The sequence below is a fragment of the Trichomonas vaginalis genome, chromosome V (genome assembly GCF_026262505.1).
Source record: "Trichomonas vaginalis G3 chromosome V, whole genome shotgun sequence".
NCBI classification, from domain to species: Eukaryota; Parabasalia; order Trichomonadida; family Trichomonadidae; genus Trichomonas; species Trichomonas vaginalis.
This window is the reverse complement of record NC_067207.1, coordinates 19,909,508-19,923,893: the sequence shown is the minus strand read 5'-3', so window position 1 is coordinate 19,923,893 and position 14,386 is coordinate 19,909,508. Positions and strand designations below refer to the sequence as shown.

The 14,386-nt window shown below is 34.0% G+C and overlaps 8 protein-coding genes and 1 pseudogene across 9 annotated transcripts, besides 1 other annotated feature; 2 read left to right on the top strand and 7 right to left on the bottom strand.

Moving 5' to 3' along the window:
• Positions 1-14,386: part of a mobile genetic element that runs on past both edges of the window.
• On the bottom strand, positions 779-2,870 carry TVAGG3_0368270 (organellar and viral DNA polymerase type B; the record flags this gene model as incomplete). The annotated part of the gene is made up of 1 exon (XM_051231668.1): positions 779-2,870. A coding segment is annotated over one exon (2,092 nt), but the record flags the coding sequence as incomplete, so codon positions are not given.
• TVAGG3_0368260 (uncharacterized protein) lies at positions 2,962-3,435 on the top strand (the record flags this gene model as incomplete). Its single annotated transcript, XM_051231667.1, has 1 exon — positions 2,962-3,435. One exon carries the CDS (start codon positions 2,962-2,964, stop codon positions 3,433-3,435), a length of 474 nt encoding a protein of 157 aa, XP_051101397.1.
• Positions 3,724-4,032, bottom strand: TVAGG3_0368250 (uncharacterized protein; the record flags this gene model as incomplete). The annotated part of the gene is made up of 1 exon (XM_051231666.1): positions 3,724-4,032. The coding sequence occupies one exon, from the start codon at positions 4,030-4,032 to the stop codon at positions 3,724-3,726; it is 309 nt and encodes a 102-aa protein (XP_051101396.1).
• TVAGG3_0368240 (uncharacterized protein) lies at positions 4,692-5,066 on the top strand (the record flags this gene model as incomplete). Its single annotated transcript, XM_051231665.1, has 1 exon — positions 4,692-5,066. One exon carries the CDS (start codon positions 4,692-4,694, stop codon positions 5,064-5,066), a length of 375 nt encoding a protein of 124 aa, XP_051101395.1.
• Positions 5,785-6,418, bottom strand: TVAGG3_0368230 (organellar and viral DNA polymerase type B; the record flags this gene model as incomplete). Its single annotated transcript, XM_051231664.1, has 1 exon — positions 5,785-6,418. A coding segment is annotated over one exon (634 nt), but the record flags the coding sequence as incomplete, so codon positions are not given.
• TVAGG3_0368220 lies at positions 6,833-7,762 on the bottom strand (annotated as a pseudogene). The gene has a single exon. A coding segment is annotated over exon 1 (930 nt).
• Positions 7,917-8,795, bottom strand: TVAGG3_0368210 (keratin-associated protein family; the record flags this gene model as incomplete). Its single annotated transcript, XM_051231663.1, has 1 exon — positions 7,917-8,795. A coding segment is annotated over one exon (879 nt), but the record flags the coding sequence as incomplete, so codon positions are not given.
• TVAGG3_0368200 (organellar and viral DNA polymerase type B) lies at positions 9,208-10,850 on the bottom strand (the record flags this gene model as incomplete). The annotated part of the gene is made up of 1 exon (XM_051231662.1): positions 9,208-10,850. A coding segment is annotated over one exon (1,643 nt), but the record flags the coding sequence as incomplete, so codon positions are not given.
• On the bottom strand, positions 11,871-12,485 carry TVAGG3_0368190 (uncharacterized protein; the record flags this gene model as incomplete). Its single annotated transcript, XM_051231661.1, has 1 exon — positions 11,871-12,485. The coding sequence occupies one exon, from the start codon at positions 12,483-12,485 to the stop codon at positions 11,871-11,873; it is 615 nt and encodes a 204-aa protein (XP_051101391.1).

Below are 14,386 nucleotides of genomic sequence, written 5' to 3'. Positions count from 1 at the left end.
TGAAAGTGTCTGGGTATACCAATCTCTGTTATCTTAATGAGAACAAAGAAGCCAGACATAAACTTTTCACCAATGGGTTCCTTTTGGTCATCATCGAATAAATGTCTCATGAGATACTCTGTGCTTAACATCTCATCCTTCAATACTTTTGGAATACCTTCTAAAGTATAAAGTCTTGCTATAGCTGAAGGATATAATGAAACAGTGTCGAAGTCAGCAATGAGTTTCTTTTTGCTCTTTTGTTTCATGTTATCTGACAACATACATCTTCCACCTTGAATGCATCTCGAAATAAATTCTCTTGGTTTATTTGAGAGGTCATAAAGATTTCCATTCGGGAAGTATACTCTGTTTTCAAACAATTTGTTAGCAATAGAACAAATACTAACGTAGTCATAAACGTTTAAATCAAACTCTTTCAATAAGTCATTGCGGAACTTTACAAAACCTTCTCTTAAAATTCTTACATCTTGTTTGCAGTAAAACGTGCTATATTTTTCTAAGTCGAAGTGGTTTTCATCTATTCTGCAACCTTTGATGGAATCTATGTTCTTCATAAATGTATCTGCATCATGGATAAACTTACATGCTTCAGAAATGACACCAGTTCTGTTGTCATTTGCTAACAAAACACTGCTGTAGTAGTTATATGGAAATACTTCTTTCGGTCCTGTTTGTAAGTTAAACATAGCAGGAAATAGTTTAAGCTTCTTATTTATAACACTGTAAGAGTCTTTTATAATAATTGCCCGTCCTTTATATAAGCCAGTTATTTGCATTGTTCGTGAACCTTTAATGATGGGAGTTCCTTTCACTTCTGTCATGTGTCTTAAGATGAAGTTTATGTCATAACTGAGGTTATGGAAATATATTAAACTCTTGTCAGGAAGTCTTTCCAAAAATTCTGTTGCACAGTTTTGACCCCAAATGCTTTCACTAACTGAACCATCTTCACTGTCATAACAGATGTTAAAAGCTTTATGAAAGCCATCCGTACTACACTCAAAGTCAGCAAAGAAAACGTGCTCAGGTATGAATTTACATTTAGCTTTATTTACTTCTTTTGACTCTGCTTTCTTCTTCAGTTGTACACAATACTTTGGAGCATATGTCAAATCTTTAAATGGTGCAAGGTTCTGTTTATATAAGTCAGTAGTATATGTGAAAAGTTCTCCATAAGAAATAGGTTCGAAATATTTGCACTCCCACAATGTTTTCATAACATCCCATAACGGTGTTGTTCTATCATAACGAACTACATATTTATCTTCTCTCTTTGTATAAATCTTCATCTGTTTCTCAATGTTCATTCCACCACAAGCTTTGAGAATTTCTTTATAGTTTCGAATGAAGTATGTTGTCATTGGTAATCTTTCATTTAGCATGTAGTGGTCTTCAACAAGAAGTAAGTCAATAGTTCTAACAGTTTCGCATTCTTTTGGTATATATCTCTTTATTTCATTATGTCTTGACTCATTGAAATAACCAATGGTAACATTAAATGATATACCTGTTGCGTCAGAAATTTCTTGTACTTTACTTTGAGGAAAGTCTCTAACACGAATGACTTCTCTCATGTGGTCAATAGTTTCTTCATTTACTCCAGCCTGAATGCAAGCATAAACGAAACAATTGTCCTCTGTCATAAGTGTTGCAGTTCTTTTGTTCAGTTCATTGAAGATTTGGTAGCGTTCAAGATTTATAGGTAATGTGCAAAGATACTTCCAGAACTGACCGCTTCTCTTCTTATAAAACTTCTTTTCACCATTATCTTTCCAAAAGCTTTCTATAAGTGCTGGGTTTCCTGTTTGCTTAAGAGCTTCCAAAATGGCTTTCTGGTCATTTGTCAGTGTGCTTTCATCTCTATATGGTCTCTTTTTTGGTTTGCCTTTCTTTACATCTGACATCGTTAAGCCTTCATATTCTGTTAAATCATACATCTTTATTTCGGTAAGATTCTTTATGTTTGTCAAGAAGAAGTCATAGTGCATTTCAACAATACCTGCGGCATTTGCTTCTATCTCTGATATAAAGTTCTCCTTCAAGAGCTGATGTAGTAATGTTCCAATATTATTGAGGTTTAACGTAGAACATTCATACTTTCCACCAAGTTTATAACATACCATCCATCTCTGTTGTGAGTTTATTTTAATTTTCTCTAAGAGTCTCATGAAAACCTTACCGAAATGTTTGTGTAAGTAGTCTCTGTTTGGTTCATCTAAAGCTTCGATGTTAAAGTCAATGAGTCTATTGCCTGACTTCACATTTCTCTTCCTATTCTCTTCATCTTTCTTTAACCATCTCTCACCTTCTTTTGGTTTGTCGTCAATGGAACGAATGACATCGTTAGCTTTGCGAACTTGTTCTATAGCGCTCTTAAACATCTCTCTTCTCTGTTGTTTCAGTGTGTCGTCTCTTCTTCTTGTTTCACCAACGTTCGCATTTGTTATGTCAAACATCTCTTGACGAACATCATGCGAAAGAGCTTTACGAGTATGACCAACGTTCGCATTTGTTATGTCAAACATTTCTCTTCTTACTTCATGCGAAAGAGCTTTACGAGTATGACCAACGTTCGCATTTGTTATGTCAAACATCTCTCTTCTTACTTCATGAGGTACTGAACGTCTATGATATAAGTCAATAGCAACGTCATTTAAAGGAAATGCTATTGCATGGACTTCGTCCTCGCCGCGTTGCGGCTTTATGAACTCATGAATTCTATCATAACTTATTGCACCATTATAGTCTTTAATGAAGTCAGCGAGTGCTTTTTTGTTTGTTGCGTAATGCTTTGCAACATCTATATTAGCTTCTGTAAGAAGTTGTTTTATTTCCGAGTGTTCTAACTTAGACAACTTCCGATACATCTTTAGTAGGAAATAAAAAAAATATTTTTGAAAAAATTAGATTAGATTTTTTTTAAGTTATTTTTCAAAATAATTTAATATTTTTATTTTAATGAAACACATGCAAGATTGCAAGTTCTTTTCATACAATGCTCTCGCTACTGCCATCAAGAATGAGTTCAATAATGCTTCAAATGTTAATATTATCTTTAACAAGAAGTTTGTGAAAGAATCTAAGTTTGGTCAGTATGTCAGACCATTAGCTATCGTCATTGACCGCAAACGTTATACTTCACAAGAGTTAGCAGTAGTTTTGAAACAAAAGAGTTTCTTCGTGAATGTCAAAGATACTCATTATACTGTCATAAAGAACTCTAACATTGACTTCTTCAGTATTGCTATGAATCTTTCCGAACAGAAAGAATATAAGAAGGGTGAAACAAATGTGAAATATTATCCTTCATCTCTGAAGACAATAACGAACAAAGATGTTATACAGAAATTCTTACCAAAGGTTGAAGAAGCTTCAATTGACATTGACGAAGGAAGTGAAATGGTTGAAGAAATTGACCCTGAAGCTATTTAAGCAAAAATATATTTTTGGTTAGTCTTCATATGGATATTTTACAACAATTCCCCAATGTATAAACTTTTCATACGCTTTTTCATAAGCTTTATATACCTTCAGAAATTTTGCATAATCTTTAGAAGCATTTAGATATTGTTTAAATGCTTTGTATGTCTTCATAAATTTTGCATAATCTTTTACATGCTGTTCGTTCTCCTCTTCTGTCATGAGTTCCGAATATTCTAAATTCATGTTCTTTCATATGAGATAAAATTTTATAAAAAAAAATAAAATTAGCTTAGATTTTCATTCTTCCTCTTTGAAGTTATCGAAATACTCTGTTATTTTTTCCTTTAACAATGGTAAGTCTTCTTTGAATGTAAGTATTGTGCAACCTTTGATGTCATAGTGTGTTTGAGGAAGAGTATTTTTGACAATTTCCTTTATTTGCTCATTCGGTGTCATTGAAATCGGTAAGTTTTCACGATAGAACCAGTTTCTGTCAGATTTGTAAATCTTAGCAAGGTCATAAAAGCTTTTGTTGTTTCTTCTGACTAAATGCAACATAACCATATCTCTGTCTTCTTCATTTTCCATCTCTTCAGCGTAAATCATATACTTATAACTCTTTTCCTTTCCTTTTGGTACTGAACGTGGTATTCTTTTCTGTATGCTTTTGTCTTTGGATTCAATGACTTCATCTTTTGCTTGAAGTTTCTTTTCCATCTGTTCGCGTTCTTGTCTGTGAATTTCGTCAAGAAGTTTACAAACATACCAAGCATAACGAGGTGAAGCCCACATTGCTACAACATTTACGAGAAGTCTATGAACATAATATCCTCTCAAACCGTTTGGCAATTTTTCACGATTTTCATAGAGTTTTGGCGACTGGGGTTTTTTACCTACTCGCTGTTCTTCACTGTTTTCAGAAAAAAGTATGTCTCGCTGTGCTTCATTTAATAGTTCAATAGTGCTTTGGTTCCTAAACCAGTCTTTAGGAAGTTTAGTATCTGGAGCATAACATGCTGTCAAAATACTTTGCATTTGGTACATGTCATCTTTGACTGAACGAATGAGACGTAACTGTTTGTTATATTGTATGTACTCGTATTCTTCATTTATTGCTTCATGGACTATAACTGTTGTTGTGTTCTCTGATGTTGTCATTACTGTCTTTACATACAAAATAAAAAAATAAATAAAAATAAAATTAGCGTTATTTTTTCTGAGATAAACACTATTTCTTCACAACATTAAATTTTATCCTGTATGAAATGACTTTAAAAAGATTATTGACTGACTTCGAATACTATCTCATTGACGCACTGACAGACCCTCAAAACTGTGTTGAAAGTTCTTTAAGCTTTAAGATTGAAGGTACGACGCATTTTGTCTTCACTTACGTATTGAAAGAATATGACCGTTATCATAACGAAGTGAATCAAACACTAATAAAATTTGTAGATAAAAAATTGGTTAACAATGAATATTTTAAACGTGAAGACCCAAACACTGCTGGAGATGATGAAGAATACAGACAAGCTATTGAAAAAAATAACGCAAGATTAGATGCAATAGAAAAGAAGTTTAATGAATGTCTTACAAACACGTATGAATATCTTATGCGGTGGGAAGCTAGATGGAAATAAATTTACGTCAAATATGCAATTTATAAAATCTTATGTCGACAGGCTACGTAGCACAGTGGTCTAAGGTGGTGTTATGGAGGGGTCAGAGTCTGTGGTTCGAACCGCGACAGCGCCGTATTTTCTTATTTTCTTTGTTTGTCTTGTTTGTCGTGAATAAAAAGTGTCATAAAAGTGCTCTATCTTCCACGGGAATAAATAAAAAATTTACTTTATTTCTTCTTTATTTCTTTGTTCCCGTGGAAGAAGGGTTTTGCTGTTTTTTCTCAGCCGAAATCAATGATTTTTTCATTTTTGGAATCCTTAGCGAATGAGGAATCTTTTCTCTCGTGGAAGCTTTGAACAAAAATATAATTTAGGTGAAGAGGTGAGATCTCACCTGTTTTTTCACCTCTTTTTTCACCCCAGTTTTTTCACAAGCGTTTTACATGAATTGTACGATGTATATTTGAAATCCTAAACAATTTCGTAGCTTCTATTTCTTCTGTCAGTATGTCAAAAGTTTTAACAATACCGAAGGTTTCTTTATACTTCTTCTTGACGTCAGATAGAAGGAAATCTTCTGCTGTTGGATAGTTTTTGTTCAGAAATTCTAACATGTTCATTTTATCTTCTGCTGGCTTTTCTGCTTCTTTCTTTAAGTCTGCATAGTCGTTTCTCATTCTTTCTATCTCTTTGACTGAGTAGTTATATTTCCTAATTGCTGCCTTACATTTTGAACATTGCGGGTTCATTTTTGCGTTATACATTGAAATAAAACCAGCTAAAACAACTAAGGCGTCAATTGCTCTCTTCATCTCAAACATAGCGGGTCTTATTTGTTCGTTCCATACTTTGCCTCTTCTATCTTTATCTCTTATTTCCCAAACACATTTTGCAACTAATGAAACAAAGTTATCGTAAGTCTTAAACTCCTCAGATTTATATATGTCAGAAATGTTTTTATATACCATGTCGCAATCTTTGTCCATAACCTTATGGTTGCAATGAAAACCAAGGAATTCATAATTTACTTTACGTATGAACTTCTTTATTTCTACTGAGTCAGTTGGTTTCACTTCAATTTCGTCGAATTCAGGAATAGTGAGTTTTTGTTGTTGGATTTCAGGCAATTTGGGTAAATGGTCAATAATGTCCTGCATTTCATAAAGATATTCTTCATTTTCTTCATCTTTCGCACTACAGTCTAAATTACTTGTTAAAAGTTCTTGCTTTATCTTCTGGATTTTTGTTTCGAAAGTATATGAAGAAGGAATGAAGTTTTTCATCTCTACTAACATTGACGTAGGATTCATGACTAACGAGTTTGGTGCTGTTGTTGTTTGAATTGTTGTTGTGCCGATTGTTGAAATCATATCTTTTATACAAAATAAAAAAATAAAAAAAATAAAACTAACTTTATTTTTTATTTCGGGAAAATTCATGAAAATTCAAGAGGTGAAAAAAGAGGTGAAAAAACAGGTGAGATCTCACCTCTTCACCTAAACATTATTTTTGGTCTTTTGTGAAAATTCATGAAAATTCACGGGGTGAAAAAAGAGGTGAAAAAACAGGTGAGATCTAACCTCTTCACCTAAATTATATTTTTGTCTGATTTACATCTAATGAAAAAGTTTAGAAGAATTTTCTTATTCTTTCTGGCATATTTTTGTCTTTCCAGTACTCCCGCTCTAATGGTCCCAGATGTGTTGGCTTCGACTCTCTCAAGTTCTTAGATGGTATAACATCTTCAACGCCTCCTTCATATCTTACTTTATAAGTGTCATCGTTTGTGTTATAGCCAAGTATTTCAATAACCACTCCTCGCTTTGCTTCGTCAATGGTTTCAGCAAGTTTGCCATTACTACTTTCGACTAATTTATGTCGAGGATAAAACGCAATAGAGTCGTCGGCAGCTTTTATAAGATATCCATTACCTTGCGTAGAGTCTACAATATAATAATTTCGACTTAACCTTAAACGTTTCTTTGTCAACGGTTTGTCGTCAAGAACTACACGAACTTTTGTACCAGGAATGAGGGTAAATTGTGTTGAATTTCTGATATTTTGTGTTTGGCTTCGTTTCTTTTGTATATACTTTTCTTCTTGTTGTTGTGTCATTGAATTTGGTGTATGTCCTGTTGTAGAATGTGTTGAGGAATTATATACTTCGAGAAAATGTTTCATTGTTTCTTCGGTAAAGTCTCGCTCTTGGTTTAAATCTCTGAGAGTCCTTATGAAGCGGTTTATGATGCCGAGTATGTTATGGTTATGGTCTTCAGTAGTGTAGTGAGTTATGTTATGCTTAATGAGAAATTCTGTGATTTCATTGCTGAGGTATGCACTGTCTTGGTCTGATGTTAAAGTACTTGGGTTATGTTCTGCTACAAACTTTTGTAAAACTCTTAACACTTCACGAGTTCCTTTATTTTTCATTGGATATGCATATGCTTTACGAGTGTTAACATTTATGAAGATGAGGAATGGTTTATGTCCTCCTTTTCTGCTTTGAATGAGAGTGTCAAATTGGTATGCGTCAGGAGTGTTGGAGTAAATTGGTAAAAAGTAGTCGTAAGGGTTTATTTTTGTTTGATGTACAACATTTTTGTCAAAGAACTTTTCACTTCAGCTCTGTTAGTAAATCCCCAACTCTTTGCAGCTTCATTGAACTTCTTAAATGACCTCCATGGATGTTGTTCGAATACTTCTTTCAAGCTCATTTATGTAAAGTTAAAGATTTTAACCAACTCGTATCCAAGCGTGCATTGTTATATAAGGAGGCATATAATCTTTTCCATTACCTGCTGGGTCTGTAATACCAGCTACAACATGTGTATGATTTCCTGCAGTTCCACAGAAAATACCTGTGCTAACATCTTTGGGGTCATCTGAGATATCATATCTGTTCATTCCCTGTCTATTCGAACCCGCTGCAAGATTTATATAACCTCTTTTTGTTATTGAATGTGAATGGTTTCCTTCCACAGATGTTCTTCCACTGAACCTATGCATATGTGAAGGAAGGTTTTCAATACCTATTTTCTTTGAACCTCCCATCTTCATTGACTGCGTATTAGTGTAGAATGGAAAACTGTCAACTATTTCATACCATCTACCACCAAATAAAGTGTTTGGATTTATTGGATTCATAGACGTATAAACAGCTCCTATAGGATATATTAAATCATATATGCTCATAACTCTATAAACATATTCTAAAGAACTTATGTCATTAAATACCATTTGGAATGTATCTCCCGGATGAAATGTTGCATTTGTTCCACTTTTATAATGTAATGTTAGTTCAATAGAATTATCCAAGAAAAATTCAAAAGTATCTGGTTGAAGACCTCTAACAAATTCAAATGGAGTTGCTGGTTCACCATTTATAATTTCTGTTGTAAATGTCATTGTATCTGGTTTCGAAAATTTCTTTGTTAGTTCTGCATCCACATAAGTTTTATCTGCTTTCTTATCTAACATTGTTGGTAGTTCATATGCTTCAAAGTTTCTGGCATGACTTTCAATGTTCCTGCAACTCTTATCTAAACTGTTAAGAGTATCTTTTACGCTTGTACTTGGATTTTCTAATGGTGCACTTGAACCAAGGTCAAAGTTCAATATTATGTCGTCTGCTCTAACAGTAGTGAAGGATTTATGTGTATGGTTCTTGTCAGCTTTACTGTCTAATGTAGCTTGAAGTTCATTTATATCGGAGATGTTGTGTTTATGAGATTTCAAAACTTTGTTCATTGCTTCGAGTTCAACTTTGTCAGCTTTACTTTTAATAGCATCTTCAAACGTTATTTTTGCCTTAACTCTCAAAGTAAATCTTGGTTCAACTAATACACCGTTAACATTGAAAGTAGAGGCATAAATTTCACCGGTATAACCAAATGCTTCTGGTGCTTTAGCTACATCATACTGTACAGTACAGCTTATGTCATAACCTTTAGCACGAATGTATTTATATCTTCTTTCATTAACATTTTTTGTCTTCGCTTCATCACTTCGTGTTAAATATCCATGGTAGTCCGTTATAATCTGTTCGTCTGAAGTTATATAATGAACATGGTTCTTGTCCGCTTTACTATTTAATGTAGCTTGAAGTTCATTTATATCGGAGATATTGTGTTTATGAGATTTCAAAACTTTGTTCATTGCGTCAAGTTCATTTTTGTCCGCTTTACTATTTAATGTAGCTTGAAGTTCATTTATATCGGAGATATTGTGTTTATGTTCTTTATCTGCTTTTTCGGCTAATTTCTCTTCTATCTCATTTATTTCAAGTTCATGCCTACCACCACCTCCCGAAGAAGTATTTTTCTTCAGCTCTTGAAGAACGTCCACTTCGCCATCTTTGGTGTCAATAATGAGACTTTGTGTTAAAACCTTTCCTGTCTTAATGGATGTTTGTAAAACTTCTTCTTCACCGTGTTCGGGGTCATGGTCGTCATCATATCTTGTGAAATCAGAGATGTTGTCATACATTAAGCATATCTGTCTCAAAAGTTCTGCTATTTGAAACTGGAACGAAAGATATACAGAACTTTCATCATCTCCTAAAGTCAAGTCTGCTTTCTTAAGTATTTCTTGAATGTATGCAATGAGAACAGAGTACCTTGGAAAATATTCGAACAATATTTCATTAGCTGTTGGTTTTGGTGGTTCTTCTGGAGTTTCTGTTGTTTCAGTTCCTTCTGTTGGAGTTTCTGCATCTCTTGACTTCAATGCTCTTGCTCTCAAAGACCTAAATGTTAGAGCACCGGGTTTTACAAAGGACTTTATAAATGCTTTAATAGTTCCTGGTAAGTTATTGTTAGCATTAAGTAAGTTCCTTATGCTTCCATCATGTACGTCCATAGCACTATGTAAAAAATCTATACTTTTCTTGTAGTCAGCAATAGACTGACTGTGATTTTTTAAAGATTTGTCAATACCTTTAAGCCAATCTTCATGCATGTCTGATACTGAGCCAAGAATATCATTTGCTTCCTTTAGTGTATTTTGTGCTTGTCGTAAAGTATCCAATCCCGTACGTGCATTGTTTGCTATACGTCTTACAGTATCTATTTGACTCCTTGTTTCTTGCATCCAACCAGATAAAGTTTTAATAGTATCCGAACCATTTGAAATGAAGTTCAAAGCATTTTTAACGTCATTTAAAACTTCTTCACCAAGTACTGCCCATATCTTTCCGATTTGGTATTGAAGAACTCCATATGAAGCAGCTGTTAAACCAGTATTTATAAGGTCCCATATCCATGATTTAGCAGTTTTTCCATCCTTTCCATCCTTTCCATCCAAACCGTTTTCGCCTTGAGGTCCTTGTATTCCTTGTATTCCTTGTATTCCTTGTGGTCCTTGAGGTCCGGTGTCACCCTTCTCTCCTTTCAGTTCATCTTTATGTTCGTTATAATATTCTAATGTCATAAGGTGTACATCATTACTGCTACCAGCAACGCCAAGAATTTGTTTCTCATTCATGACTAAATTCTTTAAGCATTTAATGTTGTCGTCAAATCGAAAGCTCTTTAACAATTCAATGAGAACATTCAGTACTTTCACTAATGAGGCATCTACTGTAGAATTTATATATTGCACCGTTCCATCATTTATGATAGGAACCTTGCTTGTTGTAATGAATGGGTCATAAGTGTTAAAAGTATCGAAATCAATGACTTTTTTAGTTTTTCCATCGTCAATGACTAAATCATTGCCTTCAATGGTTAAAGTTGAGTTTTCGTTTACTAGTTCATGTGCTCTTCTTGCTTCATTTGTTTCATACGCATATGCAGCAATAGTCATATTTTAATGAGAATAAAATGTTGTTCTATTTGCAAAGTACAGACCCAAACGAATACGGAATAGTAAAGCTACAAACAAACTTAGGTCTTCAGAATGAAGCACTTGCTTTCAGAGTTGTTGACTTCAATACTATCGCAACTTTTGTCATAACAGATGAAACAGATTTCATGGAGTTTGAAATAGATGGAAAGAAGCACGAAATAAGATTTCACAATAATGTAGAATATAAGATGGAAACATTAGCTGGAGTGTTAAATGCTCTCATAAATACTACAATAAACAAGGATAACGAAGAAAACTTAATGAATGTTAAACTTATTGCAGGAGTTTTGAAGTTCAGTTATGCAAAGGAGTTTAAGATAACACGAATGAGTCATAGAGTTCAATTGCTTCTGGGTGCATACCATATGACATTTCCTTTGAAAAGTGTTGACAAAACGATTGAGATGAAATCTGTTCCATACGTATGTTATGGTAATTGTTTGTACATTGAGTCTAAAATAGCTAATGTCACAGGCATTTCAGGAGTTAATAGTAAAGGTTCAGTAGAATATAAGTCTTTCTGTTATGCAGTCAATTCAATGTTCATTCCAAACGTTCCTGTCATAGCAACTCATTTAGGTAAATGGATTCGCATTAGTCCTCATAATTTGAAAGACATGCAATTCAGACTTGTTGACTTTCAAGGCGAGCCTGTAGAACTGAAGGCACCAGTGCGAATGACTGTTGAAGTTGACTTTTTAGAAAATATTAAATGCAACAGCTTACAAGAGAACTCAGAGCTAAAAATATAAAGTATGAATGTTATGTATTAGGTCATGAACTTTGGTTGTTGCTGTTTGATGAAACAAATGAATTAGTTATGTCAGTCAAGAGAACAGAAAAAGGCGTCAAAGGCGCCGAGCGCAAAGCGCTATATTGTGTTAGTGAAAACTGCACCAAGTCAATAAGATTAGGTTTGCATTATGAAGATGAGTTCGATACTGTTGAAGAAGTTTTGGATAGATATTACAAATTGCTTTAATTTACTAAAACATATTTCAAACAAAGTTTATATTCTGTTGAAAGTTTTGTATATTCATTCGAATATTTATACTTAAACTCAACTCCTGTAGTTCCTGGTGTTTCAATGATGCGGATGTTACCTATTTTCATGAATGGTGGCGTTTGACCACAGCATTCGATTTCAGGGTCGAGATAGTCAATGACACATTGTTTCCCTGTTATTCGTGATATAACATTTTCAAGGTCCTCCTTTGTTAGAATTATTTGGTTCTTGCTTATAAGATTTGTCAAAAGCTTCTTATCGTCTTTGAGTAAAATTGTTTGGTATAACTGAAGAAGGTAATGGTCTACGTTATCTGAAGGATTTGTTTGAACATTTGTGTAAGGGTTGTCGTTGGCTTCTCTTGAAAGAATTTGGTCCAGTGGTGGATACTCTAACTTAACATCTGATGTAGCGTTAGCGTTTGAAGCTGAGTTTAAATTCACGGATTTCAGTTCTGGTTCTTTTTCTTTCAAACACTCTGAACTATAGTTCTTTATGACAATATTGTTTGTCGTTCGTGAGTCAACATTTGATGTTGGTTCAATTGGAACATTAACGGCACCAGCTAAGATGGATTTGCTTCTCATTTCATATAGAATAAAAACCTTTTATATGTATGAAATGAACAATATACTCGACAAGGGTTTGAATGTAAAGCTAACGAATGAAAATATTGTTGAATTCACTGAGACAGGAGCTGTGTATAAAGATGTAGAACTACTGAACAAAAGAGCTAAGGGAAGAAGCAGGAACATGAACAAAGGGTGGAAGCCTATAAAAATTTATGTCAATGATGGCTCAGGAGGTTCAAACATAAAGTATGCAGAAAGTTATAGAGTTTATGCTCTCAAAGGTGAAAAGCCTTCATTTAAGAACAGCTATTCTAACGCATATCCTCAAAAGCTAACGGATGGAGAAGTGGATGATATGAATGACAGCAAAAATATTAACAGAAATGGCGACAGAGATGCATGGAATTTGTTTACCATCAGTCAATTGAAGGTTAAACTTTAAAACAATGTTGGTCGTTCCCATGGAATATTTTTGACTTTAATGGTATTAGTCATGATATGAATCTCAAGGTATGAACGAGGAGAGATGAGAGACTTATATGCTTCCCAAATTTCTTCAAAAGGTAATGTTATACCTGACTGTTTCCAAATGAGTTCAATATCATAACGTGAGAAACCTTGAAAGATAACGAAGTCAGTTATGAGACGTTTTATGTTTAAAGCTAAAAACCTCCATGTTTGCATAAGTATTGCTACAGTTAAGTGGTAATGTCTGACTTTAGTAATGATATTAGCTAATGGTGAGTCTGGTTTTGACACTAAACCTTTACCAGCGAAGTCGTCGCAAACGAGCAGAGTGTTTGAAGGATATTTTTTGAAGGGGTATTTTGAAAGTTTTGATAGAATGTAGTTTGTCAGTCGTTTCATATCGTAAACTCCTGAGTACTGACGTAAGTGGTGTTTGTCAATAATTCTTTCCATCTCCTCAGAAGTCTTTTGCATTCCTGACTGTATAAATTCAACGATGGCATAATATTTCCTCTTACGTCGAATGTAACGTTGAAGAAATTCAATGAGTTCACTGTCTGGAACTTTAACGACAGAGGCTTGAACTTTTGACATAAATGTTTTCGCTGTTGAGTCCATAGAGTCTGAAGTTGCTGATATAATGATTTGGTCATAATATGAGTCATTTCCTAAACGTTCTGTTATGAGTATATGACGAATTAAATTAAATGTCTTACCTGAACCCATCTTTCCACAATAGAAATAAACGCCATTTGAACAGAACTCATAGTCCTTACTGAAAGGAAGAATGAGAGAAGAGTTAAGTTTGTCTGTAGTTTCATTCATGTCTTCATCTACGTCATGTATTAAATGCTTCATTTTATCTCCATTAAAAATGCAAGTCAGAAATATTCAGAACATAGCACCGAGTCTAACTGACAAGAGTATAAAGATATACTATGAACACGTTATGATGAAACCTACCAAAATTCAAGAAAGTCAGTATACTTATGAATATCCAAGGCACTGGGTAGAGTATGTAGGAGGTGAGAAAGCTATTGAAATCAGACAGGTTCGAAGTATTCCAGCAGGAAGAACAATATTATTGAAGAACTTTAATGTTTTGAGGTATAATGATGAAACAAAGAAGCAAGATAGTTTTCCTGTTGCTGTGTATGTGAACCTAGACACAGGAGATGACATGAAAGTTTTTAACACAAAGCTTCAAACGGTAGTGAGAGAACAACTGACTGCGGAAGGACATCCATTACCTTCAGAAGTTAGCATAGCATATAATTTTGAAACAAACTCAATAGATTTTAAAGTCATCTCTGCAAAGAAGTCAGGTTTTACATTTAATGAAGCAGATGTATATTCGAATGAAAACTTCAAAGCTATTGCATGTTAGATAATGACGATTGCTTTAAAATATTTAAATTCAGTGACTCAAAGATGTCAATAGATGACCT